The 27,439-nt window shown below is 50.2% G+C and overlaps 9 protein-coding genes across 9 annotated transcripts; 1 reads left to right on the forward strand and 8 right to left on the reverse strand.

The window, feature by feature from the left end:
- Window positions 1-599: 599 nt before the first annotated feature.
- Window positions 600-3,941, reverse strand: nut1 (putative RNA polymerase II mediator complex subunit Nut1; the record flags this gene model as incomplete). The annotated part of the gene is made up of 4 exons (XM_043284879.1): window positions 600-2,327; window positions 2,375-2,875; window positions 2,925-3,238; window positions 3,290-3,941. The coding sequence occupies 4 exons, from the start codon at window positions 3,939-3,941 to the stop codon at window positions 600-602; spliced, it is 3,195 nt and encodes a 1,064-aa protein (XP_043133626.1).
- A 2,114-nt stretch (window positions 3,942-6,055) lies between these two features.
- Window positions 6,056-6,982, reverse strand: ACHE_20563A (uncharacterized protein; the record flags this gene model as incomplete). Its single annotated transcript, XM_043284880.1, has 2 exons — window positions 6,056-6,776; window positions 6,837-6,982. 2 exons carry the CDS (start codon window positions 6,980-6,982, stop codon window positions 6,056-6,058), a joined length of 867 nt encoding a protein of 288 aa, XP_043133627.1.
- Window positions 6,983-11,040: 4,058 nt separating this feature from the next.
- On the forward strand, window positions 11,041-12,539 carry ACHE_20564S (glutamate dehydrogenase; the record flags this gene model as incomplete). Its single annotated transcript, XM_043284881.1, has 3 exons — window positions 11,041-11,086; window positions 11,145-11,707; window positions 11,769-12,539. 3 exons carry the CDS (start codon window positions 11,041-11,043, stop codon window positions 12,537-12,539), a joined length of 1,380 nt encoding a protein of 459 aa, XP_043133628.1.
- A 575-nt stretch (window positions 12,540-13,114) lies between these two features.
- Window positions 13,115-15,851, reverse strand: ACHE_20565A (putative MFS monosaccharide transporter; the record flags this gene model as incomplete). Its single annotated transcript, XM_043284882.1, has 4 exons — window positions 13,115-14,949; window positions 14,997-15,468; window positions 15,518-15,649; window positions 15,708-15,851. The coding sequence occupies 4 exons, from the start codon at window positions 15,849-15,851 to the stop codon at window positions 13,115-13,117; spliced, it is 2,583 nt and encodes an 860-aa protein (XP_043133629.1).
- Window positions 15,852-16,720: 869 nt separating this feature from the next.
- Window positions 16,721-17,143, reverse strand: ACHE_20566A (RlpA-like double-psi beta-barrel domain-containing protein; the record flags this gene model as incomplete). The annotated part of the gene is made up of 1 exon (XM_043284883.1): window positions 16,721-17,143. One exon carries the CDS (start codon window positions 17,141-17,143, stop codon window positions 16,721-16,723), a length of 423 nt encoding a protein of 140 aa, XP_043133630.1.
- A 1,175-nt stretch (window positions 17,144-18,318) lies between these two features.
- On the reverse strand, window positions 18,319-21,121 carry RNR1 (ribonucleotide-diphosphate reductase subunit RNR1; the record flags this gene model as incomplete). The annotated part of the gene is made up of 4 exons (XM_043284884.1): window positions 18,319-19,756; window positions 19,808-20,748; window positions 20,822-20,979; window positions 21,103-21,121. 4 exons carry the CDS (start codon window positions 21,119-21,121, stop codon window positions 18,319-18,321), a joined length of 2,556 nt encoding a protein of 851 aa, XP_043133631.1.
- A 684-nt stretch (window positions 21,122-21,805) lies between these two features.
- Window positions 21,806-22,462, reverse strand: ACHE_20568A (putative GPI anchored cell wall protein; the record flags this gene model as incomplete). The annotated part of the gene is made up of 3 exons (XM_043284885.1): window positions 21,806-22,068; window positions 22,135-22,286; window positions 22,365-22,462. 3 exons carry the CDS (start codon window positions 22,460-22,462, stop codon window positions 21,806-21,808), a joined length of 513 nt encoding a protein of 170 aa, XP_043133632.1.
- A 798-nt stretch (window positions 22,463-23,260) lies between these two features.
- Window positions 23,261-24,043, reverse strand: ACHE_20569A (kinase-related protein; the record flags this gene model as incomplete). The annotated part of the gene is made up of 2 exons (XM_043284887.1): window positions 23,261-23,931; window positions 24,004-24,043. 2 exons carry the CDS (start codon window positions 24,041-24,043, stop codon window positions 23,261-23,263), a joined length of 711 nt encoding a protein of 236 aa, XP_043133633.1.
- Window positions 24,044-24,922: 879 nt separating this feature from the next.
- ACHE_20570A (uncharacterized protein) lies at window positions 24,923-26,368 on the reverse strand (the record flags this gene model as incomplete). The annotated part of the gene is made up of 2 exons (XM_043284888.1): window positions 24,923-26,258; window positions 26,358-26,368. 2 exons carry the CDS (start codon window positions 26,366-26,368, stop codon window positions 24,923-24,925), a joined length of 1,347 nt encoding a protein of 448 aa, XP_043133634.1.
- Window positions 26,369-27,439: the final 1,071 nt, after the last annotated feature.

The raw sequence follows: 27,439 nt of genomic DNA on the forward strand, positions 1-27,439 counted from the left end.
TGCACTTTGATTAAGCTCTCAATTACTATGCCTTCTTGCTCTCTACCTGATTCGAATTCGACTCATGTACAAACCACCGGAGTATAGTCGGACCCAACTTGCCCCTTCCAGCCAGGTGATGCAAACCGACACTCCCAATTACCAAAAGTACTTATCAGTGCATTAGGAACTGCTGATCTTTCACTGCAGGAACATACTACTTGCACTTGTAATTGTATCCCCCACAATAAAGTGACAAACAATAAAAAATACAATACAAGACTCGATGCGATGCGATTCTGCAGAATTGTATCTCTGCAGCCGCAGCTGCTTCTCATCACGTTCGTTCAGGGGTAGTGATTGGGTGTTCACGTGCGGTGTGACGGGCGTGCATTTTGCATGGCACTCCGTACCTTGTACGGAGTTCTTGCAGTTTGTGACTGCCGAGTTATTTGTATTGTGTACGGAGTACAGTACTCTGAAGGATTTGTTTGTTATTCGAATTAAGAGACAATAATTGGACGGAGTAACGGTAGCACCATAGATATATATTCCGAGCGCATATTCCTACCACACATTAAACGCAATCTATACACAGTACACTCAACGCGCAGCGCATACTAGAACATCCCCTCCATATCCAGATCCAAAAACTCCGGATTCCCAACCGCCGCTATATCCGCCGCATTCAACACATCGTCAATACTCGTATCCAGCCCTGTCCCCATACCCATCCCATCCATGCCCCCCCCGCCATCTCCAGCCGCCGCAGCCGCCGTATCCAGCATATGGCTGAAGTCACTATCCCCCGCATTCGCATCGAGGTCCATTTGATTTTGTTGTTGCTGTTCTTGCGACTGTGCTTGCTGTTGTGCTTGCTGCTGTTGTTGTGATTGCTGTTGGGTTTGTGACTGTGATTGCGCCTGCTGCTGCGCTGATTGGTCGGTCACGGGCATGTTGCCGAGGATGTTGCTGACGTCCAAGCTCGGTACCTGCGCCGTTGGGGCCGTCACGGCGTTCACGCGTCGGTATAGTCGAACGATCATCTCCGCTCGTAGCGGGTCTTTCTCCGAAGTCCTTGGCACATCTTGGTGGCGGATGCTTAGGGCGTCACGGAGGGTGAGGACTGGAATGCGCAGATTGTTCGCTGCTTGTTGTTGTTTGCTCTGCTGCGATTGGTCCTTGTTATCGGACGGGTGGTAGTGCATCTGGTCCGCTGTGAACGACTCCAGCATCGGCGCACTGACTATCATCGCGGCAACATCCAGTGCCAGATCCCCGCTTCCTGCTTCAGTCTGCAGTTTCAATTCCTCCTCCAGCGCCCGCAAGACCCGTGACGCGCCCAGCATCCTCATCCCCGCCACAACCTGCCGATGTGTGTACGACGGTGGTGCCATGCTAATGTCTGGATTCGTGCTCCAAAGCACCAGCGACTGGAACGTATTGCGAATACTACCCAGAAGGCCTCCTGCGCCACCATTTCCCGAATGCGTCCAGCTCTCTAGCTCGGTGCGGTGGCAGCTCCCTGTCCTTTGGAAAGAGAGGTGCGGTTCGAGGGCGTCGAGAATGGGCTTGATATCTGTTCGTGAGGGGTGTCGCGCGCGAACATCTTTGAGTTGTTCTTCGAGGGTTCGTGCCGTCATGCTCAGGACTGTCTGGTGGATGGCTTGCGCTTCGCCGGAGATTGAAGTCGGACTTACCAGGGAATGAAGCGTTTTCAGCGCGATTGTCGGTTCGTTCTCTGATTCCCAGATCCGGTTTCCTAGCCATCCCAACGCGACCACGAGGGACGGCAGTAAGAATGGTTCAAGTAGGTATTCAAATCCGCCTTTCAACGTCTCAAATTCCAGTTTCCCTGCTTCGCACGCCCCAAGACTCTGACTGAACAGCGTAGTAACAAGAAGGTAAAACTCCTGCGGACTACAATTCGACATGGTCTCCTCGCTAATCCCCTCGGCGATAAACAGCGCGCCAATCCACGCCCCGAGATCCTTATTCTGCTTCTCTGTCAGATCCTCCAGTTTCTGGCTGCACGATCCCCGGTCCAGCAATTTGAGCACAAAGGAATCGTCACTGCTAATACCCAACTCGTACGGCTTCAGATCGTAGCGATACTTGAAGTTCAAGATTAAAAGTAGGATACTTCCAAATTCATCGTAGACGGGCTGGTTCTCGCCTTGGTCGCCATCCCAGTGCCAGTTATCAAGTAGCGTGCAGAGTGGTTGAAGAATCTGTTTCGTGCTGCGGAAAAGCAGAATCACATCCAGTGCCTGGGGTCGTCGCGAAAGAGAGTTGCAGATGCTTTTCAATGTCATGCTTTCCTTTTGGTTACAGAGTTGATGTATAACCTGGCAAGTTAGCATGGTTTACCACTTGGAGAATATGGTGGACTCACCTCTGTAATTGCCCCCACAATAGCATTCGCATTTCCCTCCATCGACTCAATATCATTAATCAACTGCTCCGCCCGTTCCGGATTCGCATATATCTGCGATACAAGGTCATCCTTCACATACCCGACCGGAACCGCTTGCATCGGATTCTCTCCTAACAGTCGCTCAATGCTAGATTCAGGAATAAGTCGATGAGACGCGCAAGCGAACAGAAATTCCTGCCTCACGTCCGACAGGACCGTATTACCCTGCATGGAGAACATCTGCGAGAATGACGGAAAGGTATTCGGATTGAGGCGACCGAGGGCGTTGCTGATGCAGAGTTCCATAGGGACGGAGACCATTGAAGCAGCTAGCATGGTTGCGAAGAATGCGGGAAGTTTGTTCACCAGGAATGAACGGAATATGAACATGGTGCGGTTGGATTCGCTGCGGTACATGGCGTTTGACAGCACATCAAACGAAGCTGTGATCATCTCTTCAATCAGAACTTTATAATGGCCCTGTAATTGTCAGCTGAATTGAACCATCCCTCGGAAAAAAGTGTCTTACCCCATAGCGATTAATGAGATAGCTAAGCAGCATATTATCATCAATCAACGGCCGCCCGACCAGCATTGAATTTATATAAACGTAGAGACCAGCTCTCGAATTGATCACAGGCCCATCCATAACCGAGGCCTCGAATTGAAGCGCATTAACATTCATCCCGTCCATCATGGTCATGTCCAATGACTTGGACGCCGACTCGCCGTAGAGATTAAACTCTTTTTGCAAGCTATCCAGCCGATTCCGGAGGGGAAGAGAAACCTCGACGCAGAGGGGGAGATAGGCCGAAAGGGCCTGTCCGAGTTTGATTTTGAAACCTGTCCAGTTAGCATTGGTATTGAACGTGGGTCGGAAGGAACAGAGAATACCCTCATTATCAGATGAAAGCACATCAAGCCCTTTAGGCGTCCCTGACAAAGCCGCGAGCAAAATCCCCAACGACTCAAACAATGACACCACATCCGGGGACCCCATCAAACCCCCGGTCTGCTGATACTGCTGATGCCACGCAATAACAGTCCGGATCCAATCCACCGCAGCAGAGAAAATATCCATCGCCTCAGCCGCAGTCCCAGGCGTGCTATTCCCGGTAGAAACAGCAAGCATGACATCCTGGATGACTCTGATGTCTGTCATGAGCGTGTAGCCATTTTTCGTCTGTTGCTTCGATTTTTCGCTTTCATCCGATGATTGTGACTGCGGCTGCGACTGCGGTAAAATAGACGACCGTTTCAACAACCCTCCTAGCACAGATGAAATTCTCACCCGCTCCGTCTTACACAGAGAGTCTATATAAACCGGGATCAAGGGATCCCACTTGATACCCGCGGCGGCGCCCACCGCGCGCACATCACAGAGGACGTCCACCAAGACAGGTTCCGCAACCTGACACCGCGCAGCCAGTAGAGTTGATAGATTCTTAAACTCATTCGCGTCTATGCGGTGCTTTAGACATTGGTCGAGGAAGAGTCTCCATTGTTCGGCGGATGATGGCGATGGCGCCGTTGTCGTGATGGTCATTTTTACAGACCACCACTCTCACTTAGCCAGCAGGTGGTCTTGGTTATATTAGAGTGAATGATCGGGGCATTGCCCTATGTTGCTGGCGGTTGATAAACGGAACTTGCGAGAGCCATTACGATAGTTGGTCGAGCGGTCACGTGCAATTACATAATATAATATAATATTATGTAATCAGGCATTAAGGCACAAGTATAGCGAAGGCAGAAATCTGGCAGAAAATTGGCAACTCAGGTGATGGATGGAAAAAGTATCCGATGAAGAGCACATTCCGTAACAGATTTAGATAATAGTGAGTTAATCCAGGATAATATTTAGGTATAGTCCTACAAATTCGACGGCATCAATCCGAACACCCGATAGTTATCCGACATAACCCCCGACTGCATACAAGTACGTTTACTGCCACCGGCCCGATCCGCACAGCGATTCCGTAGCGAGAGCCGTTGGTCCTTACTCCGTCCCGTGAAGAGTTCGCTCTCGTACGAGAATTACCCGATATCTATATACTACTTACCCCTGAAACACACGACGGACCCGAGAACAAACACTGACGTAACAGCATTGGGACACGTCCTCGAACCGCGGGACGCAACGAGCAATGGCTGGCTCTATCGGGAAAAGAGATCTAGCATTTTTGGTACCGAGGGGTTTGTGTGTTTTTCTTTTCGATGATCCACTGGGCGTTCGGTATAAGATCTGATCGAGAGGAACCGGTGTACGGAGTACCTGTTGTAGAGATATGGATGTAGATTGGATGACGCTCGAACATCGTGCTCTCGGACGTCACACGAATCAGGAAACAGTCATGTATAACGATCTTCCAGCGTCAACCAAGGATATCGCAGAGATGAAAACTCGGACGGAAAATATGCTAATGACCAGCCCTACTCAGCTGGACTTGTACTTTCGACGCACTGCATCAACACTCGGTCCGCCCGTTCGCACGGTTCCCTTGTGATCAGGGTCCAATTACAAATACCATGTGCTCTGTGCAGAGTACTTTGTACGAGCAAATTGCTCCATAATAGAAAAACTCATATGAGTACAATGTACAGAGTACGGGCAATATGCTAGATGACGCGTCGATCGACGACAGTTGATTTGACAGAAATTAATTCTCCGACTGTTTCTGCAGGATATCTGTAGGTACGGACTTTTCCGTTCGAGATACATCGAATTGAGTGGTCCTGCATAATCCTTGCGCGTATTCCGTACTGCATACTCACTCATGTTCTATTCATACATGGTCAACGCTGAATGGCCGTACTCATTCCGTACTTTGCATAATTGACTTTTGATCTGGCTAGCATATGCAAAGGAATATCCGGACCAATGAGATGACCCCTTAGTGACGAACGCATCTAACACTAACCCCATCAAGTATAGTGGATAATTTTTTTTTCAGCTCCGCCACATGTTTTCCCGAACTGGATACCCCGTAGGGAATAAGCCCTTACTGAAAAAGACCACTTCACGAGTCAGTCGAAGACTCCAGAAAACCACTAACCCGGAGAATTAAGTTAGTTGAAGACTTACTATCATCTTCTTCTACTTTGGGCTCTAGATAGTTATCTCTCCGTAGGAGACTCCGTCTTTATGTAGTACAGTACCGGGACCTCCCCCTATGTTTACCTTTACCCAAACCGTCAAGGTATCCGGGAATAAATGGGAATTCCGCCACCCAGCTCCACTGCTATCCAAGGGAATGCTTCCCGCGCCAGGCCTAAATAGGATAGCGCCACTTTGTGGTCCCGGTCCTTGGAAACAAACCGGTGGAACCCCGATCGTTCGTCTAACTCTTTTAGTTCAGATTAACGCCACCGGGGGTCAGCCTGGCTGCTGTAAGGTAACAAAGGGGGTAAAGCGACAAAGAGGGACAGAAGTGCGTGTGACACTGAAATAATCATATATTCCGCCTCAGCAGTAATGCATAGCCCGTCAAGGGCCACAATGGACAGACAATCAAAAGTATCGAAGAAACTCGCTATCAACAGCGCTGAACACCGTAAAATGACATGCTGAATATATTGTGTATAGCCCAACAGGAAAAACAGAACATATTAATAGAAATCATGACTTCCCCGAGAGAGAAAAAAAAAAAAAAAGGAAAACTACCCCCGAGAACTTCGTCGATGCGATGCAGAAGACGAATCCAGATCGGGCGCTCGCGGCCCAACCATCCAATCCTCCATAGCCAACCACTCGCTCCAGCTCCTTTCGGCCGCCTCAATTTCAGGGTCCAACGGTCCCTGGAGCGGCCGAAAGAAAGGAATAGTCTCTTGCGGCGGCATGTCGTAATCCTTCTTCGCCCCTGCCCACCCACCACTTTTGGCTGCGAATAGGTAATTGCGACGCTCCTGCTCATGTAGCGGCCCAATGCCTGGCCCCCAATCGTCGCCAAAGAACCCCTGAAGCACCCCGGGGAAATCCATTCCTGTAGCCACAAGACGTCTGATGTAGGGGATGAGGGAGACGGACGGCGGTAGAGGCGAAGAGGAAGAAGGTGTAGCCTGTCCGGGAGGAAGAGTAGGAATCGACGAGGCGGAATTGAAGATGGGATTGGGTTGACGTTGGAAAGGGAGTCGAATGTTCAGGAACGCAGAGAGACCCTGGACGGGACCACTGTGTTGGGCATGGTCTAGGAAATAACGCTGGCAGTTCTGATACCGCGAAAACCAGTCGCAAAGGTCAAAACTGTCCCCCGAGCTGCCTTGCGAGACTTCTGAGATCCCAAACATCGTAGCTGGGTCGAATTGGGTGTTGTTTGGTTCCATAGGGGTCCCGGACGAGGGGCGATTGATGGGTTCAGGGTCAGGATTAGGATCAGGAGTTCTGGTCGAGGCACCTCTTAGTATCTTCGCGGTTTATTTTCATGCGAACAGTAGGGATTACTTTTGCGAAAAGACGCTTCGACGGCGACGGAAAAGAGAAACCCTGCGTCGCGGCGACGGTGAAGAGGACGTAGAAGACGAGGGACGAAAAAGATTCTTTATAGAAAGACCTAGACTCCTGCCAGGGTTGGGATCGTTCACAGACATCTGTTTAATGCGGTCATCTAGCGACGGTACAGGGAGCCGTAATCATGACAGGTACGGAGGTATAGCTATGGATTCAACAAAGGCCCATCAGATTATACAATTGAGTTATACCATGTCAATAGGAAGAGAAGAGGAGAGAGAAGAGAGAAGAGAGAAAAGATAAAAGGAAAAGGAAAGTAGGGGAGATGACGAGAGATGAGACGAGACAGGGAAACGCACGCGCCTGGTGGATTCAAAGAAAAGAAAGAAAGAGTGGACTTGTATATTCGACTAGACTCGCGCAGGAACGGGTCTACCCGGTCTAAGATCCGTGAATGTTCATAAACGGTCAGTCCAGCCAGCCAAAGTATGCAAGTTTTGTTATTCTACTCTGTATTCACAATGCATTCTAATCTATACTTGTGCTCTTATTCTGTAGACACTACTGTACTTGTATATTTCTCTATACCTCTCTGATACTCTCTGATACCGTATTATTTCGACTGAGATGAGTCGCGTCAGAGTACTCTCTCTGATTGGCCGATCCAGCCCATTTCTCCCACGGAGGACGCTCTCCATTCGGGTCTTTTACCACTTTTACCCTTTTTTACCCTTTCCCACTCTTTTTCTGTGTGTGTTTTTGTGTTCTTTTAATATTTTACTTTCACTATGATTTCCGATCGTCTAATCCGATCCGATCCCCCGCGCTAGATCTTTTTATTCTATCTGTATTCTTCTGTATAAAAGACGGTGTTCATTAAACACCTGGCTTACTTATGCGTTACATACAAGTAGTACTCTGTATTGATATTTCACTTGATCATCTGTCAGATAGGCGGTGTCATCAACAACCATTCAAGCACCAAAACGGAATACTCTCAAAGACCCCTGCCGCAATTGAGTTGTCCTTCTTTCATATGCATCTCTCAATTCCCAGCTATCCCATTGGCATTCACCAGCTTGGTTAGACGAACGTAGCACAATTATACCCCTCTCAGAGCCCGAGTACGTCGTAGAAGACACCGAGTCCACAGTCTCAACAGTCCACTCTTACAATGAAGGAAAAAGAAAGTAATCTCCGGTATCCAATCAGAGACCGCCATTTTTAGATCTGACTCGGCGGCGGCTATAGCAGAGAATATTATAGGGCATCTTTATTCTGATTGCACACGGGTGGACTTGGTTCACCCGACTGTCAAGTGTACCCCGAGTCCTTCGTAGCCATAAAACTTCGACTTGACGGATCTTCTTGTGGATTTGAATGGACTTGCCACATGTCACTATGTGTGTTGTGTGTTGGTGCTCCATATGCACCACACTTGCTATACTACTTGCACCACAGCCAGTCAAGCCCCATTCGCAACGGCATAATCAAAATAGAACAATTCACCTTGTCAAGATGCGGTGAGCATCCAACTTCAATCTCTGTACTCCGTACTCCATACTTATAAATAAAAGCAACGCAATATCTGTACAATCCTCGACGTCAACGCCAAATGCAGGTCACATGCATTCACACCCGAAACGTCTTCTAATCCCGCCGCGAATGATTGGCCCAGAACGCATCTAACCGAGCCGCTAGCCTCGTATTGTCTGCAATGACGGTGGCAGAGCTTACAGCGCGCAGCCCACGGCGCATATATCTACTTGGCTCCTGTACTGTTATATGATGCGCTACTGTCATTGGGCCATCCGCTGCAGATGCATATGCTGGGCCTAGGGAATTCCTGGAATTCAGTCTTCACCGTCTTTGAGTTTGCATGGCATCCGCACATGACCTGCCTTCACTACAAGTGCGCGTACGAATGCTACCGCTGCTATGTACTATTGTACTACGGACTATGGAGTACAAACGAAACCCTATTTGAAATTTTAGAGCCTAGTATCGTGCGATCTGCACGCCACAGACCGCCACAGTGGCTCGTAAGCGACAAGCCACTATTCTCACTAGCCCCATTTGCGCCACGGAGGACTTACCCTACTGGGTTATCCAAGGGTAATCACTCGCCACTGCGGCTGGATTTGGATTTAGCTTACGTCTGATGGGAATGCGAGTTTAAATGAATATTGCCACCGGGATATGAACTGTACTCGTAATAAAGCTGAGTTGGATGGTCGGTGTATTCCGGATTGATGATTTCTTAATTATTCCGTGCTATATACGTGCACACAGTACGGAGTAGAGTGTGGTTAGTTTTAGATTCGGCGAGAATGGTAGCATCATCAGACAATTGTCGGTACAGGTGAACCGGAATCCACAAGCGAGACGGGCTGGCCGGGTCTCGCACGGTCTACGGAGTGATCATTGCGGATATGTATCTTGTATAGCTTCAACCATTGCCTGTTAGGGAAGTCTTCTGACGGACCGGCATGAGTTTGGGTATATGCGGGGTGTTTCTAGTTGTAGCTATTCTGCATCGTCTACATGCCTAACCTGAAGATTCTCACTTCCACGGGATTACCCTACTGGGGAAATAGCCGACTAGCGTGTCTGGCATCGAGTACAGTAGTTGAACCAGCCCAGTCCAAGCGTAAAGCTACCCATGCAACTTGCCTCATGTACCCAATACATCCAGCAGTACGCCATCCCCAGGATATATGGCACAACACCCGAGTACCGGGAACGAAATGCATTAGCAGGAGCTTGGCAACAGCTTCCAACTGAACGGACATGTCCAGTTTATGTGCCTGCAGCAAGGTCAGTTCTTGAGTTCTTGTATGAAGTAATGCAGAGTCCCCGGTGCTCTGGACAAAGGAGATCATGCGGGGATATGGCCAATACTGGTTGGATGAGGTCACAGCGAATGCCCATGTGCTTGCACAATCCTCTTGTACTTATAAGTGCGAAGAGGCAAAGAGTTTGTTCAATTAACCTATGATCGACAAGAGTACAAATACTCTACCATTACTTAGTTGAGTTTGGATCCGACGGCAAATCCGTACTCCAGAGTACATGCTACAGAGTCACCCGAGTCCCTCTTCGAGTCTCCCCGAATCTCTCCAGTCTCCGATATGTGTACATATGTCCGTGCTCCAACCCGTGGGGTGTCGGCAGTCATCTGAGACAGGATCCGGGCATGAGAGTAAGCCGTGCACCAGAGACTTGTGTACTCCGGATTCCAAAAACAGTAATGATAAGTAAAGTGGCATGATCCCCGCTCTACCCCTCCTTGATCTTCGTTCTTATCAGTGATCACCGGTAGTGGTTGGTAATACCTGGATTAATGTCCATTTGGCCGTGATAGCTATTGCTTTTGTGAGATTCAAATTGCTAATGGTGTTTGGTATGAGTAGGGGATATAGATATCTTACTCGTAGACTTTATCATACCACGTACAAGTACCTGTACAAGTAGACCACTATGTACTCTGAGTGCACTCCGAGACAAGTACCAGATAAGCATGATCAAGCACGTGGGGCTCCAGGAACAGCGGGTCGTCTTGACCTAATTGGGGATAGTGCTCACGTGTTGCATGTAGCGAGATATCAGCTTTACATATTGAATTGAATAAAGATTTTCTAATACTACTCTGACAGTGCAGAGTAGTATCCAAGTGCCAAGTAGCATAGGTGCAGAGTAGCATACAGAGAACACGTATTGTAGTAGACCAAATTGCACACCGAGACGAAAACGCCACCCCTTCCGAGAAAAACTCGTGGGCAGGGCGGAGATTCTCGGGGCGATATCCGCTGTAGAGATAAAGCAAACTGTGACCAGAATCATTCTGATAACTCCAAGCCCCGCCCCGAATTTCGGACCTGCCCCGGGATCTCTCACCGCCCGCGCCGCTGTACAATCCCTGGACTCTGATTGGCCGGGCGCAGTAAGGATTGCACGATGGAATTGAACGAGAGAAACTGCCGGGATTTTTTATCAGCGGCCTTCCGTCGGCGGGGGGTTCCGACGCCGGCCGGGGGAGGGCATTCCTCTACTCTCCGCGGATGAAGGCGGGGAGGGGAGGCTCCAGGCAAATATAAATCCCTTCTCTCTTCTCCTCTTGATCTCTGCTCTTTCATCCCATCCTATCTTTGTTTTCTATCTCATCAATTACCTATCTATCTCTCACTAATACACCACCATGTCTAACCTTCCTCACGAGCCCGAATTCGAGCAGGCCTACAATGGTATGCCTATCTCTATCTCTTGTCTTATCAAGAGATACGAATGCTAATGGACCTATAGAGCTTGTCTCGACCCTTGAGAACTCTTCCCTCTTCGAGAAGAACCCCGAGTACCGCAAGGCTCTCGCCGTCGTCTCCGTTCCCGAGCGTGTCATTCAGTTCCGTGTCGTCTGGGAGGATGACAACCACCAGCCCCAGATCAACCGTGGCTACCGTGTGCAATTCAACTCGGCTCTCGGTCCCTACAAGGGTGGTCTCCGTTTCCACCCCACCGTCAACCTCTCCATCCTCAAGTTCCTGGGTTTCGAGCAGATCTTCAAGAATGCTCTCACCGGTCTGAGCATGGGTGGTGGTAAGGGTGGTTCCGACTTCGACCCCAAGGGCAAGTCCGACAACGAAATTCGCCGCTTCTGTGTTGCCTTCATGACCGAGCTCTCTAAGCACATTGGTGCCGACACCGACGTTCCCGCTGGTGACATTGGTGTTACCGGCCGTGAGGTTGGTTTCATGTTCGGGCAATACCGGAAGATTCGCAACCAGTGGGAGGGTGTACTCACCGGCAAGGGCGGCAGCTGGGGTGGTTCTCTGATCCGCCCCGAGGCCACTGGTTACGGTGTCGTTTACGTAAGTCTTTCATATGCCAAGTCCTTTGTGTGGCAACGGAGACTAATCGGGGAATTTTCAGTACGTTGAGCACATGATTAAGCACGTCTCGGGCGGCAAGGAGTCCTTCGCCGGCAAGCGTGTTGCCCTCTCCGGATCCGGTAACGTTGCTCAGTACGCCGCTCTTAAGATCATCGAGCTTGGCGGTTCCGTGGTTTCGCTCTCCGACTCCCAGGGTTCGCTCATCCTCACCGAGCAGGAGGGCAGCTTCACCCCCGAGGAGATCAACCTGATTGCCGACCTCAAGGTCGAGCGCAAGCAGCTCTCCTCCATCGCCACCAGCGACAAGTTCTCCAAGAAGTTCAAGTATATCCCCGGTGCCCGTCCCTGGACCCACGTTGGCAAGGTCGACGTTGCCCTTCCCTCTGCTACCCAGAACGAGGTCTCCGGCGAGGAGGCTCAGGCCCTCATCGCCGCCGGCACCAAGTTCATCGCCGAGGGCTCCAACATGGGTTGCACCCAGGAGGCCATCGACGTCTTCGAGGCCCACCGCAACGCCAACAAGGGTGCCGATGCCATCTGGTACGCCCCCGGTAAGGCCGCCAACGCCGGTGGTGTCGCCGTCTCTGGTCTTGAGATGGCCCAGAACTCCGCCCGCCTCAGCTGGACCAGCGAGGAGGTCGATGCCCGCCTCAAGGACATCATGGCCGCCTGCTTCCAGAACGGTCTCGAGACCGCCAAGGAGTACTGTACTCCCGCCGAGGGCAACCTGCCTTCGCTCGTTGCCGGTTCCAACATTGCTGGTTTCAGCAAGGTCGCTGCTGCCATGCACGACCAGGGTGACTGGTGGTAAACTTATGATACCATTTGATTTTGCTATGAGTTTATGCATTGTGTTTTTATTCAGCGGGTTGTATATAGAGGCGTCGGATTTAGCACTGGTTTGGTTTGGTTATGTATAGTTTGATCATGGATAATGAATCATGATAAAAGTATTAAATTTTTTCACCATATTGTAATAAATATCATCTACCTGCGTAACCAGGAGCCAATGTTAATGGAGAAATCATCTTCACCTTTAGTCCCGGGGACAACTAACGGGTGAGTTCTAGAGGTGGTGATGGTCACTTTAGTTGTGAATGGACTGATTTTGTTAATTGGATTATCATTCTTCAAGAAAATTTTTATTATCGGTGTATCAAAATTAACCAGCAACTGCTATGTACATGTATTATGCGAGTATATATGCCGTAGTCAAATAATAACAAGGGTATATGCAATCACAACCACCAAGGGGATATCAAGAAATAAACCAGATCACTATATATTGTCATATCATCATATCATGTCGTTCGTCATGTCAAGTCATCATACTCAACCCATCCTCGCTCCATAGTTCGATAAAGTCAAAAAGTCAAAAAAAGTTGACTACCTCGTCTTATCAACCGGCACCTCAGCCGGCACCCCCTCGACCCCAGCGACAGGCCCCAACTCCGGCGTCGGCGGCAGCGCCCGACTCCTCCTTCTCGGCCGACGAAGATACTCCCCAGGAACAGGATCGACTTGTTTCTTGACGGCGCCGAAAACGTTCAGATACACCGGGAAGACAGCGCCAACGGCATACAGCGCCACAAGCACGCCGTAGGAATTAAACCCGCCATTAATGTCATTATCATATGAGGATAGTCGAGCGGCATGCTGGGCGAAGGTGAATATGCCTCCTGCGCAAATGGCGACTGTCAATGCGACGGCGGCGGATTTGGTATGTCGTGCTGTGCCGCGGAGGGCAATGGAGAAGATTATGCTGAAGGCGCCGGATTCGAAAAGGTAGATGAGCAGGCCCATAGCTAGGGAGGCCGGGCCGTTGTGTTTGATGTTCATCGCTAGGACCGTGAAGGCGATCATGCCTAGATACGAGAGGAGGAGGATCCAGCGCGGTTTGAGGAAGAGTTGCAGCAGGGCGGCGAGAAAGCGGCCTATGGCGAAGAGCGCGCGGCCCAGGGTCAACGAGTCGAATGCGGAGAGCGGGGAGTCCGGGTATGAGTGTCTGACGTAGGCTTCGAAGCTCTTGGAGAGGACTTCTTGGCCCGCGACGTAGAAGAACATGGAGAAGAGGCCTAGGCCCAGGGTGAGCCAGACGACGGGGACGCCGAAAAGTTTTGTCATGTTATCTTCGCGGCGGTGGTTGGCTAGTTCTTCTAGTTCTTCGTCTGATGCTTCGGGGACAGGGAGGTAGTAGAAGGCTACTGCAAGGAGGACGTCGAAGAGGGCGATGCCGAGGTATGTCCATTGGACGTCGACTAAGGAAGACACATCGGTGACGGATTTAAAGAGAACCTTTTTGGCGAGGAGCGGCGAGACCACGCTGCCGATTGCTTGCACGCCTTGGGAGATGTTGAGGCGGACTTCGGAGTTTTCGAGGGGTCCGCAGAGCGCGATGAAGGGGTTTGCGGCGGTTTCGAGGACCGCCAGGCCGACGCCTACGATGAAGTTGGAGACGGCGAAGGCGGCGTAGGAGGATAGGATGGCCGAGGGCCAGAATATGAGTGTCCCACAGGCGTAGATGCAGAGGCCCGTGATAAAGGTTGATTTGAAACCCCAGCGTTTGAGGACCGTTCCGCCAATGAATAGTGGTCCGATTAGATATCCGCCAAAGTAGACGGCGTATAGCGCCAACGAACGCCATGCGTCGAGCTGGACGATTTCCTGGAATTGCATGTTCAATGTATCCAGCAGGCCGTACGCAAAACCCCATAGGAAGAATAGAATCGTAGTAAGCGCGATCGGGGCGATGGATTCCTTGTTATTCAACTTGAGCATACTCGTTGGTTTCTTCATATTGACGAAGTCGAAAAACGCGATGCTGCCCATATAAGATGTGCTCGTTAGGGTTGTATTGGCTTCCGCGTCCTGAGGAGCCGCTATATTGGGCGTAGTCAGGAATTCCACCATGTCGATCGGGGAGGCGCCCGTGTTTCTCTGAGGATCGAGTTCGCCGCTTTGACTTGCGGACTGCGAGGTTTTGTTGCCGTTGCTCTCCTGCGAAGTGTTGATTGTTCCTTGTGCCACCCGGGGCATGCCATTAGGCATATCGAAAGAACCAGGGAATCGGCCATCGGCGGTGTTGCATGATCCTTCATCAGTGTCCCTGATGAGTTTAGGAATGATACGCGCGACTAGCGGTTTGAGACTCGGGACGCAAGCGCACATAATCGACACGTTGACTTCGATGACGGACCACATAAAGGACAACGACGCGTACCCTGCACATTTAGCAGCTATCCAAGGAGGCGGAAGGGGAAGGGCATACAGCTAAGATCATCACCATTATCCGAATCCTGAAGATGCAATTCCTGCAGCGCAATCTGCCGCGATGTCGCCGCATTCTGCAAATACGCAATGCGAATAACATCCACAACCGCGACAAAGAAACCAAAACTAAACGTGACGACCAGAATAATCTTCTGTTTCCGCGGCAAACGCATCTTTGTCAAGATAGGCATAGGCAGAAACAAAATTGCCAGATCGGTAATGATATTCACAGGCGACGAGCAGAGATACAGCGTGACGATGTCGGTGCATTTCGCATTCGGCGGTAACGGATACGACACAGCAGCGCCGACGGGATTGCATTGGAAGACATTGACGAGGGTCAGGGCCAGTCCGGCAGCGTTGACGACGAAGAGGGTCACGTAGTTTGCCCAGCGGTAGACCAATTCGCCTTTGGTCAGGGTCAGGTAGAAGACGAGGATGGATGTTTTGACGGCCATCAGGGCGGGGTTCTACTTCTTAGTTTTCTTTATTTGCCATCGACTGGCTAGAAGTACTCACGTAAAGCACGGTAAACACATAATTGGCCTGATTCAGACTGCCTCGATCACCGGGATTGATATCATAGTCATGCAACCCGAGGCCTTTGTGCGTCGCATAAAACAGCGAAAAGGAGAAGCCGAAATCGATGAACTGCACAATCAACATCATATCCCCCAAGTTCATTGAACCGCTGTAATAGAACACATACCCAAGCCAGTAACATAAAATGATCATGAATGCCAACCTTGCGCACGACGAAAATTCTCGACACGAAGCGAAACACCACAAAAACGGTCGCGATGACGAAGAAGATAATCGACACGACCAGCACCTCGGGCCTGCGGTCGTCCATTTCGCCGTCGCGCCTGGCCGCTGTAGTCAGATAGAATCAAGAAATCAGGAAGAACAAAGCGATTGTCTAAGAGAGATTCCGGGGGATCAATGGCATTGTTCGAGTGCGATAAGACCCCATCGTGTAGGGGTTCGCACTCCGGATGGCAATAGATCTGAGATATAAGTGCTGATGGAGTAAATGTGGTCAGATATCAAGAATAGTCTGATTATCTGAGGGTGAAGCTCTGTAAAGTCAACACTAAAACGGAGACCAGAGCCGCACGAAGCTGACAGGTGAAGACAGCGGAGTCGCGTGCGGGATACGGGGACTCGTGGACTTTTATATATGCACCTGACAGCAAGCGATGAAAACGAGCAAAGCTTAGCGAGAGCTCTGAAAATCGCGAGCTGAAGCGGTAAATCGTGGTACAGGATTTATTGGAGATCCCCAGAAACGCTCAAATTGCGAGAATTTCGTTGGTTGGAGATTTCTGGCGGTGGACGGACGCTGTCCGGCGGGGGTCATGTGATCTTCAAAAAAATCAGCGAGGCTATTTTAGAGATTTTCAGAGGGTCTGTTCAGACACTAAGAACACTATTGAAAGTCTTGCAGCCTCACGTGTATCATTGCTACTTTGGTGGTGACTTGCATTACTCCGCTAGCTACGGGGCGTACTACGGGTACTCCGAGTACACGATTCATGTGTGGCAGTGTACGGCAGTGAACTGGCATATCCTTGATATAACCACGGAGCATTCATAGCGCATAGTGAGCAGCAATATAGACATTTAGCGAGAGAATGGTATAGACACGAAGTAAACCCCTTAGGGATAAAAAGAATGACGATCCACAAAGAACAAATACAATAACCCCAAAGCGATCAACGCTTACTCCATATACCACTCAACCCCAAAAAGTCTCCCCTCCAGCAACGCCGCCAACTCCGTAAAGAAGTGTCGCGACAAGTCAATCGAGGTATCGTCGCACCCCATACACTTGTCCACCGCCTTACCCGTCTTGGTAATGCCACCATATTTGACAGTCACGGTCTTCCCGCAGTCCTCGTCCGTCATGATACCGTGCGGGAGGGCGAGAACGGACTCGGCCTCGCCGTCATTCGTGTACCCGCAGCTACTCGGGGCGGAGGGGGAGGTTGCGGTGTCGTAGAAGGTGACCTGACCGTTGCAGGGGGCGTCCTTGGTGCAGGAGCTGGCGGCGCGCTTTTGGTTGGTGGTGGTTTGGAGGGGGGCGGCGAGGGTGGTGGCGGCGAGAGTCCCGAGGAGGAAGAGGGACTTGAAGATGGGGGCCATTTTGTATGTTGTTTATTTGTTATACTTCGGAGTATATTCTGTAGATTGAAAGAATAAGGGGTGTACGTTATAGTTCTGTAGAGATCGATATTCAAATAAAGGAATGACAGAGTTACTGCACAGCAGTGTAAACTCAACGAAGATGCAAAGGAAAGAAACGACAGACGGCAAAGAAAGACTGCTTGATAAAGAGAAGAAGAGAAAAGTGAGATGAAAGGAGCAGATATTTAAACGCACATCCCCGTAAACTGTCCATCCCGGTAAACTAGTGCCCATTTCCAGGTAGGGTTAGCCATACTAGTAATCCCATGGACCGGAACCCCCGGGTCCACCTCAGCCACAGCCATTAACCACTAATACTGACCCGGTTTTGGGTACAGAGTACAGGGGAAATTATCCGCGGAGTCCCTGTACAAAAGGACTCTACAAGTACATGTATACACCCTAGATGACACATCAAGCCAAGAAACCGATACGGAATGCAATGCAAACATCCTTTGACAGTGCATAAAAGAAAGCATGTACATGTACTCCGGAGTAAGCAAGTACTCTGGACGGACCGGACACCTCCTGATTGGCCACCGGATCGGCGCCGGTGTCTCACTTTGGGCCGGTCTTGAGCTTATCTCTCTGTCACTCTTTCTTTTCTTGGTACACACTCAGGGGGGAAAGGGAAACGGCTCGGGTGGAATATTCGGATGGGCAACGATTGTATTGCGATTGGCGGGCGGACAGGAGACTGTTGGAAGCCCCGTGTACAAGATTCTCAACGCTCTACTCTGTACCCCAGGGTACTTGTTCTCTATCTGTCAATTCATGCACTGTAAATACGCAGTACATGACTGACGTGTCCAGACTCTATAGTATGCAGGCAGCCATCTGCTTATTTCCCGAGTCAGCCGAAAAGAAATGAGCATCGACAGTGGTCTGGCCCACGGACCATTGCGCTGGATACGTCAGACTGCTTACTATTTACCAGGGCATCCCCGAGTCTCAATATGAACAGTGCATTTTGCGGATAGATACATGCATAAACATCAGACATAACCAAATAAAATCATAAACATAAGCCCATAAGAATAACGCATCAAGAGCACATAACATCCAGTCCGAAATAACATGACGCCTGAAGCGCCGTTAAAACCAACATCAAATCTGACATAAGAAAAAGAAATCTAACCCTGGCACATTATACATGCCTCTTTGTTCTCAATGCTGCACTGGAGCACCTGCTGCGAGTAAATATCGCCGTTCGCCTGCTCGCCGTCCTCTTGCGAGCCCTGCTCTGCCTCACCGCCGTTGGGGGCGGCCGGGACCTCAGCAGTCGCGCGAGTAACATCTTGCCCAGCGTGTCCGTTCTCCTCGCGGGGAACGGCCGAGTAAGCACTAGATGCTCCGCCCCCAACGCGCTTCTTGAACGCACTGGTTTCACGAGCGACGTTGGTGTCAGCAACCTTGAGCGCCTCCTGGTCGACGGTGAACTGAATTGGAGCGGATGCGGCCATCGTACGCAGGTAGTACATGCCGGTCTTCAATCCCATCTTCCATCCAGCAAAGTGCATACTGGTGATCTTGCCCATGGTGGGCTCCTTCATGTGGATGTTGAGAGACTGGGACTGGTCGATGTAGGCACCACGGTCGGCAGCCATCTGCAGGATCGACCGCTGGGAAATCTCCCACACGGTCTTGTACAGGGCCTTGATGTCGGCGGGGATGTTGGGGATGTTCTGGACGGAGCCACCCTCGGCGATGATACGGTTCTTCATGTTGTCCGACCAGAGACCAAGGTCGACTAGATCCTTGAGCAACCAGGGGTTGACAACCTGGAACTCGCCGGCCAGCACACGACGGGAGTAAATGTTCGAGGTGTAGGGCTCGAAGCACTCGTTGAAGCCCAGAATCTGACTGGTACTGGCAGTGGGCATAGGTGCCACCAGCAGACTGTTGCGGACACCAGTCTGGGCGATCTTGCCCTTCAGTGTGTCCCAGTCCCAGAGGTCAGTGGGGGTACGGTCCCACATGTCATACTGGAGGATACCCTGCGATACGGGAGAGCCCTCGTAGGTCTCATAGGTACCGTGCTCCTTGGCCAAGTCAGAAGAGGCGGTCAAAGCACCGTGGTAAATGGTCTCGAAGATCTGAATGTTCAGCTGCTTAGCTTCGGCCGAGTCGAAAGGCAGACGCAGAGCAAGGAAAGCGTCAGCAAGACCGTTGACACCAAGGGCAATAGGGCGGTGGCGCATGTTGCTCTTCTTGGCCTCAGGAACGGGGTAGTAGTTGATGTCAATGATCCGGTTCAGGTTGCGAACGAGAACCTGCACGACTTCGTGAAGCTTGCCAAAGTCATATTCGCCGCGGGCAGCGTCGACGAAAGTAGGAAGAGCAAGCGAAGCCAAGTTGCAAACAGCAACCTCATCAGGAGCACTGTACTCAATGATTTCAGTGCAGAGGTTGGAGCTGCGGATGGTTCCCAAGTTCTTCTGGTTGCTCTTCCGGTTGCAGGCATCCTTGTACAACATGAAAGGGTTACCGGTCTCGGTCTGGGCCTCGAGAATGGCATACCAAAGCTTCTGAGCCTTGACGGTCCGGCGGCCACGGCCTTCCTTTTCATACCTGTATAACATTAGCCAATTGTCTTCATTTATACCATGTCAAGAAACTAACTTCTCGTAGAGAGCCTCAAACTCTTCACCGTACACGTCTGCCAAGCCAGGAGCCTCGTTAGGACAGAAGAGAGTCCAGTCGCCGTTGGATTCTACACGCTTCATGAACAAGTCGGGAGTCCACAAGGCGTAGAACAGGTCACGAGCTCTGACCTCCTCCTTACCGTGGTTCTTGCGCAGGTCCAAGAATTCGAAGACGTCCGAGTGCCAGGGCTCAAGGTAGATGGCAAAAGCACCAGGACGCTTGTTGCCTCCCTGGTCGACGTATCTAGCAGTGTTGTTGTACACGCGGAGCATAGGGACGAGACCGTTGGAGGTACCGTTGGTCCCGCCAATGTAGGAGCCTGTCGAACGGATGCGGTGGACGTTGAGACCAATACCACCGGCGGTTTTGGAGATCATAGCACAGGTCTTCAAGGTGTCATAGATACCTTCGATGCTGTCTGCCTTCATGTCGACAAGGAAGCACGAGGCCAGCTGGGGCTGCGGGGTACCAGCATTGAACAGGGTGGGGGATGCATGGGTGAAGTATTTCTGGGACATCAAGTGGTATGTCTCAATTGCCCTCTCGATGTCACTACCGTGGATTCCAACAGCAACCCGCATCAGCAGGTGCTGAGGACGCTCAGCAACCTTTCCATCGATCCGCAGCAGGTATGACCGCTCAAGAGTCTTGAAACCGAAGAAGTTATAGTTGAAATCACGGTCGTACACGATAGCAGAGTTGAGCTCATCCGCATGTTTCATAACAATCTCATACGTCTCTTTCGATATCATCGGTGCTGCGACATTGTTCCTTGGGTTCACATAGTGGTAGAGATCTTGAATGACCAAAGAGAACTGCTTCTTGGTCTGCTTGTGGAGGTTCGAAACGGCGATACGGGCAGCAAGGATAGCGTAGTCAGGATGTGTCACGGTCATGTATGCTGCAGTTTCGGCAGCCTATCGTAGCGGTGAAATATTAGCATTCAATCCCTCCCTAGACTCGACTCCCTTCCCCGCAAGGGATACATACCAAGTTGTCCAGCTCAACGGTGCCAACACCCTGGTAGACACCAGAGATGACCTTCTGTGTGATAGCAGCAGCATCGACATGTTCAGGGTCAAGGCCGTAACAAAGTCTTGAGACACGCGCAGTGATCTTATCGAATTGTACGCGTTCTTTGCGTCCGTCTGTAAAGTTCCGTCGGATTAGCCCAGAACTCGACAGAGGTGGCAAGTGTCAAGAAGATCCTCGAGATCGCGGTCTCATCTTCACATTCCAATCTGAAATAATTGAAAAGATGCTATTCTTACCTCTCTTATAGACAAACATTATGAAAAGCGACGAGGTGAACTCGGAAGAAACGTCGGTGAGGGAACAAAACTATATGATGAAGAGTATAATGAAGATTATTATTGTACGGTTTTCGTGTTATTATTATAGAAGAAGACAAGCAATCGTGAGAAAACTGAAGAAGGGAGAGAGGATGGAGAGGAAGATATAAGAAGAAGAAAAAAGAAAGTCGGAGGGGCTCTTTTGATTCTGGGGCCAACGCGTGGGCTGACGCGACCTTTCGTGTCTGAGCCGAATTGTCTGGTTGGTGGCAACGCGCGCTGCGTGCTCACGTGACCTATCGGTCCTCGGATACGATATCAGCTTATGGTGGATTTCCAGTCGGATCGGATATGCCAAAGCAGGTAATGAGTAGCAATTGATAGAAAGCTTGCGTAGTCCAAGGGACCAAGAAGAATACAAATTACCAGCAAGGTCCGGTTAAAAGAGACGCAAATTTCATACTTTCGACTATCTACAATCTGCGCGTCACCAACATCCTGCCGCGAAAACTTCATGTGGGCCTTTGATCTGCACTATAACGGCTGACAGTCTGAGTATATACGCGAAAAGGAAACGAACAAAAAGCAGCTTGGGTATATTTCAAGATATAGATCCCGATGCTGAAACGAAAAAAAAACCAAACAAACAATGTTTACTCTGTACAGCAATCTGTTAAAACCGTCACATGGTGGCTGCGAAACCAACAAAGACAACGGCCGCGAAAGCTGCCGCAGAAACGTGTCGGTCAGACGCACCCGCAGAGACCGTGGTGTCAGCGGATGGGGAGCTGGAAGCCGAGCCGGAGGAGCTAGAGGAGCTAGAGGATCCTGACGAGCTCGAGGTAGAGCTAGAGGTTGCGGTAGCGGTGGTGAAGCCAGTCTTGGTCGATTGAGAACCGGTGGCGGTGGTAGTGGAACCGGACATAGTAGTTGAGCTGCTGACATCTAAGCAGTGTTAGCAAATTCAAGCCCCAAAATCCGTTCAGAATGCTATCCAGTCCAATCACATACCGACTTTGTATCCGTTGGAAGAGCAGGTATCGGCAAAGTGCGACAAAGCATCCTTCTTGTCATCATCGTCGCACTTCTTCGAGATCTGTTCCTGCATCTTATCTCCATTTTTGACGCAAATTGACTTCAAGTCGGCGGGGTTCGGTTCGTTGCTATACACCGATTAAAATGTCAGTCTAAGATCTTTCCGAACCCTCCGTTATCCGAGGGAATGTCGCAAAAACACATACCCCACGACGGAAAGCAAACAAGCGGGCGGCTGAGCGGCAACCACCACATTGCAAAGCGCAAGGATAGAGAAGAGGACGGCGGACTTGGTGAAGAACATGATTTCGGTTGGGCGTTAAGAATCGAATTTATTTGCTTTAAGGGGCGGACAGAGATCAATTGCGAATCTCGAATCGATTAGGGGTAACGAAAAGAACGAGAGACAGAAGTATAAAAGAATGACTATACAAGATTATTGACTATAAGGAGCGTGGTGGATTGGAGTCAAAACGAGAGAATGAGTCGGCCAACGAAGGAGACGATGGTAGGGGACCGGTGATAAGCAGTAGGAAATCTCAGTGGGATTTGCAGGTGAAATCAGGTGGAGGGCTGTCTCACTCAAACAGGAATAAACCCTGCCGATCTTGTATTACAATACGCAGGGCTCTCGGTACCGCTAGTCCTGAAACGGAATAGTTAGGCCCAGCGACTCGATTGGTGGAGATTCCGGAGATTGGTCTTGGAATCTCGGATAAAATAGTTCTCCGTCGCCGGGCATCCAATTTCCTCCTGCATAACACGTGCTTTTTGGTGCAATTACCGGTGCAACATCTGATCTTCCGCAGGGCAGGAAATGAAGGGCCAGGCGCAAGAAAGCAATGTAGAGCAAGGGAAATACCCCAGTCTCAACAGTACTACCGTTGGTATACAGTGTTCTTCATGTGTGGCGATATTCTCCGTAGTCCGTATTGTCTTCTATTATTAGCCGCAGCTAAATTAGACTTATCTCCTACAAGTAGAAAATACATAGTCGTATTGGCCTGCAACTAGATATATATAGTGTACACAAAATCTGGGTAAAGGAGGGCCTGGGACTTGCTTCGATGAAACTCAATTCCAGTGCGCCGAGGTAGATTCCTCACGAGTCCCATCTGGGATCATAATGGCTGGCAATGATTTCCTGCACATTCATCCGACAATCCACAATCTCTTTACCGTTGACCAGATCATTCTCTCTTGCCCGTTTATCAGCTTCCGCCTCATCCTTCGCTATACCAGCCTGCACATGTCTCCGAATCAAGCGCTTCCTCGCCGTCTCATAGTCCACATCCACGAACCATAGTTCATCCATCAACTTCGCAGCCTGATTCCACGGTTCTTTATCCAGACTCAGATAATTCCCTTCAAAGAAAATCGCCCTACATGTAGGTGGAATCACAATGTCATTTTCCACCGGATCCTTCACAGCATGATCGAAGCTCGGCGCATATAAATTCTGACTCGCCCCTGTCAGCGGTTGCCGGAGAGCTTGGACCAGCCTCAGAAATTTCTCCCCGTCAAATGTGAAAGCGGCACCCCGTCGAGCTGCAGCGAACGCGGGATCTGGCATCTGCGCCAGCTGTGCTCGTGTCAAGTGATACCCATCCATGGGGATAGCTGTGGCGACGAGTGGTGATCCTGGGTTTTCGGCGGAGTAGAGTTGATTGATGCGGTTGGCCATCATGCTGGCGAGGCCGGTTTTGCCTGAGCCTGGGATTCCGCTGATTGCGATCATTAACCGACAGGTATCGGGCGTGGTGCGTAATTTTGCTTTATGAGGAAAAAAGCAGTTAGCTCTGGTCCGATCAACCGAGGTCGAAGTGCGCCAGGGTCAGAACTTACGCCAGGTTTTCTCGAGTAGTCTGTCGACTTGTTGCTCCATGGTTGAGATTGTATTCGATGTTTAGCAATTGAGAGAGAAGTGAGAGAAGGTAAAAGGGAGGAGAAAAGAAAATGCACCGAATCTTTAGCGGGTATCTCCTGCAAGAAATGAAGCTTTGCTGCAGCCCAGATAAGCAAAATGAAAGGCTAATCCTCTGATGCACAATCAACCGATGTCACTCAGCAGCACAGCAGTAACACAATGATAAAGAAAAGAATAAACGACAACAAGAGAACAGGGTCAACTGATTCAAAAGTTCCCCGATAGCAATAAATAATCGCGATACGGCAATGGAGCGGGGTGCTGTCGGAGTGGGGTTTTGCGACGGACAGCAGTGTCCGGCATACGTCACTGTAAGGTTCGGACATGATTCTTCCGATGAGTATTTGTACGGAGTATAGCAGGACGGACGATGTCTTCCATTGTTCCAGACAGTGTTTGTTTCTTTATTTACATACAGCCCTCTATTATATACCAGTCATTCAGGCAATAGCAGTGAACAAGAAAAGAAGAAATGAAAAGCAAAGCAAAGAAAAAGAATTGATCTGGTATCGTAAGTGCAGATGTAGAAACAATGCAACCGGTGCAACGCTGATCCCATAGCTAACGATCAATGTATAAAAGCCTGCATGCAAATATTCATAGAAAAAACCATCCCCATACCAGCACCAAAAGCTTTTCGCCCGAAAATGCAAGATTCCCAAATTGGACCATACCGTAACGCCGCCATACCCCTGGTATCTGTATCTGCCCCGCTATAAACTGTCCAGTCGAAACAAAAAAAAAAAAAAAAAAAGCCCTTTCCAGTCGAACAAGGGCGTCTGAAAGGCACAAGAGAGGACTTGTCAAAACCAAAGATATCGACAAAAAATAGTTCAATCACATGTTACCCCGGCGTGCACCATCAACTCCGTCAGAGTCGCGCGCCTCATCCCCCCCGCCGAGTCTTGAACCGATGCTGGGAGGCAGAGGCAACCCAGCAGCGACCCACATGTGATCCGGAACATCTCCGTTAGCAAACCGGCTAATGATACTCCGCATTTGGCGAAATTCCGGATCCGTCGACGGGTCGGAGAAAGAAAATGAGATAGTAGGGATCGGCGGTTGGCTGCTCATAGTCGAGTTGATGTCGTGTGACTGCCGAAGGGTATCCATGAACCGGGGTCGAGGCATAGCGTGTCGGCGGCGTGCCTGACGGTTTCCCTCGAGATCAAGTTCCGGGTCAGATTCGGAGTCTGACGATGTCGGATAGTCACAAGGGTTCAGAAATTCTGGATAGGGGTCGAGAGCAAGGTGAACATTCGCGGTAGCGGAATCCAGACTAGACGGCAGTGTTTGCGTCGAGTTGGTTGAAGTTGCCGTGGTTCCATTTCTTGACGCATTGGTGGTAGAAGCTGTCGATGCGAATGAGGGCTCGTTGCTGGGAAGGTTGGCATCAGGCGTGATGGTCGTAAGAAGCGTCTCCCATGGGTTGTGTGCATAATCATCATCATCAGGACTCAAACTTCGCTGGCGATCTCCAAGGCCATCAATAGAAGGCTCACTAAATGGCCGGTTTAAATCAGTGATTGACTGTTCGATTGCTCTCCGCAATTGCGGGACTCTTGGCAGTCCCAGATCCCCTGGTGTATCCAATCTGGGGAAAGGGGAACGACGGGCGTTAGGTTGTGACGCAACGGCACTATGGTATGCTATAGCAGGAGCAAATCGCGGTGTAAAGGGCGGGTGTTCCGAGCTCTGTTGATTTCTTGGGCCACCTCCGGGCGACGGACGATTGATCAGCTCAGTCAACATGGTATCGCGAGGGATCCTTAATCGCCGGCCAGGCTGGCTATGACGGGCAGCATCAGCAAGCAAGCGCTGACCAGCTTCCCGTCTATTCGCATCTGTAGGACCACCAAGTAAATCCGGCGACTCGTCCTGTGGTGGTGTTGCCGACAGATCTTCCAATTCTCTCGCTTCACGCGCAAGAATTTCGCCTATGCTCCGGCTGGGGCGCGTGCGATCAATAGCATTCCAATCTGATAACATATCATAGAACACCGAATTGACAAAATTAGGGCGATCTAAGCGGTGAGACGCGCCGCGGAAGGTTCCATGGCGCGAAGGACGGCGGATAGTGGCCTGACGACGAATTGCCGAGCGCGCAGCAGCTGAAGGATCTTTGATCGCATTTTTCTTGGAGGCCTCGGTAGACGAGGGCTCGCGGTACATTCTGCACGAAAAGAAGCAGTAAGCATGGTGGCCGAAGTCGTCTTTACCATAGCACCATTGCGGTGACCAGGCCATCGGTCAGCGCACGCGAGAAACTTACGGAATACCCATGGTGTATTAAGATGAAATTAGCGAGCGGAATACTGGAAAGGACTGCCAGCCAGATCGTCTAAGCAGCGCGACACCGAAACAGGCGCGAACTTCAAAATAAAATAAAAGAGTGGGACTATGACGGGGGATGTGTGAGAGGTTGGAGAGCAGATGCCGGATGGAGAGATTAAGGCGGAGGCAAAGGCAAAGAGATTTGCGCCTAAGGCCTTGGGGGGTGGCTGTGCTGTGGCAGGTTACGGTTGTGGCTGACGCCAAGACATTAGTAAACGGTGGCTCGGAGCCAGGACCATCCAACGGTTCGCTTGTTCATACTTGTTTAATCGGACCATAAGTGGTGGCTCGGGACCATTGAGACGGATAGACGGCATTATTATTCACGTATTCTGTATAGCTATGAAGATACCCATATATTGGACCACGTAGAGTCAGCAGATTGGGTTAACTCGGCACAAGTGATTTGACATTATTAAGCGGGAATGGCTCGACTCCAACCACCTGCTCGACGTCATGCTCTCTTCCCTCAGCCTTATAATTATAACTTTTTGTTGATATCCCCGGCACAAGTGTTACACGGACACTCTCACAGGCACGACTTTACAATGTCGGTGTTTCCTCTACCGGCTCCGATTCTTTATTTTCTGCAGTGTCTTCAAACAGCTATTGTCATATGTACGACACCCAAAGGCTCGTCTTTTCGCGTCGGTTACAGCTTGTGGCTGGTATATAGCACATACCTATGCCACCTCAGAACACATGAACTCTGCGCGGACTGCATTCAAAAGTTGTATATAAACTTGTTTGCTTTTGTTCATACGGTCCACTGCATTAATATACTTCTGATAATTGGCCTCGATGGCGAGACTGTCGCACACCGGAAGCAACCACATGACCATAGCGGTATTCTTTGGCGCATTTGGTCTGCTCTTGAGATGACTTTCAATCCCAGAGGTATCAACACGCCATGGCAGATTAGGAGTATACCTCAATTTTCGTCTTTCTTTTCTGGGAAGCCCGGCCGCGCGAAGTTTCTTGTCCGACAGATGTCCATAATTGCCTGGCAATATCTTGTGC

Source organism: Aspergillus chevalieri, chromosome 2, assembly GCF_016861735.1.
Source record: "Aspergillus chevalieri M1 DNA, chromosome 2, nearly complete sequence".
Classification (NCBI taxonomy): Eukaryota; Fungi; Ascomycota; class Eurotiomycetes; order Eurotiales; family Aspergillaceae; genus Aspergillus; species Aspergillus chevalieri.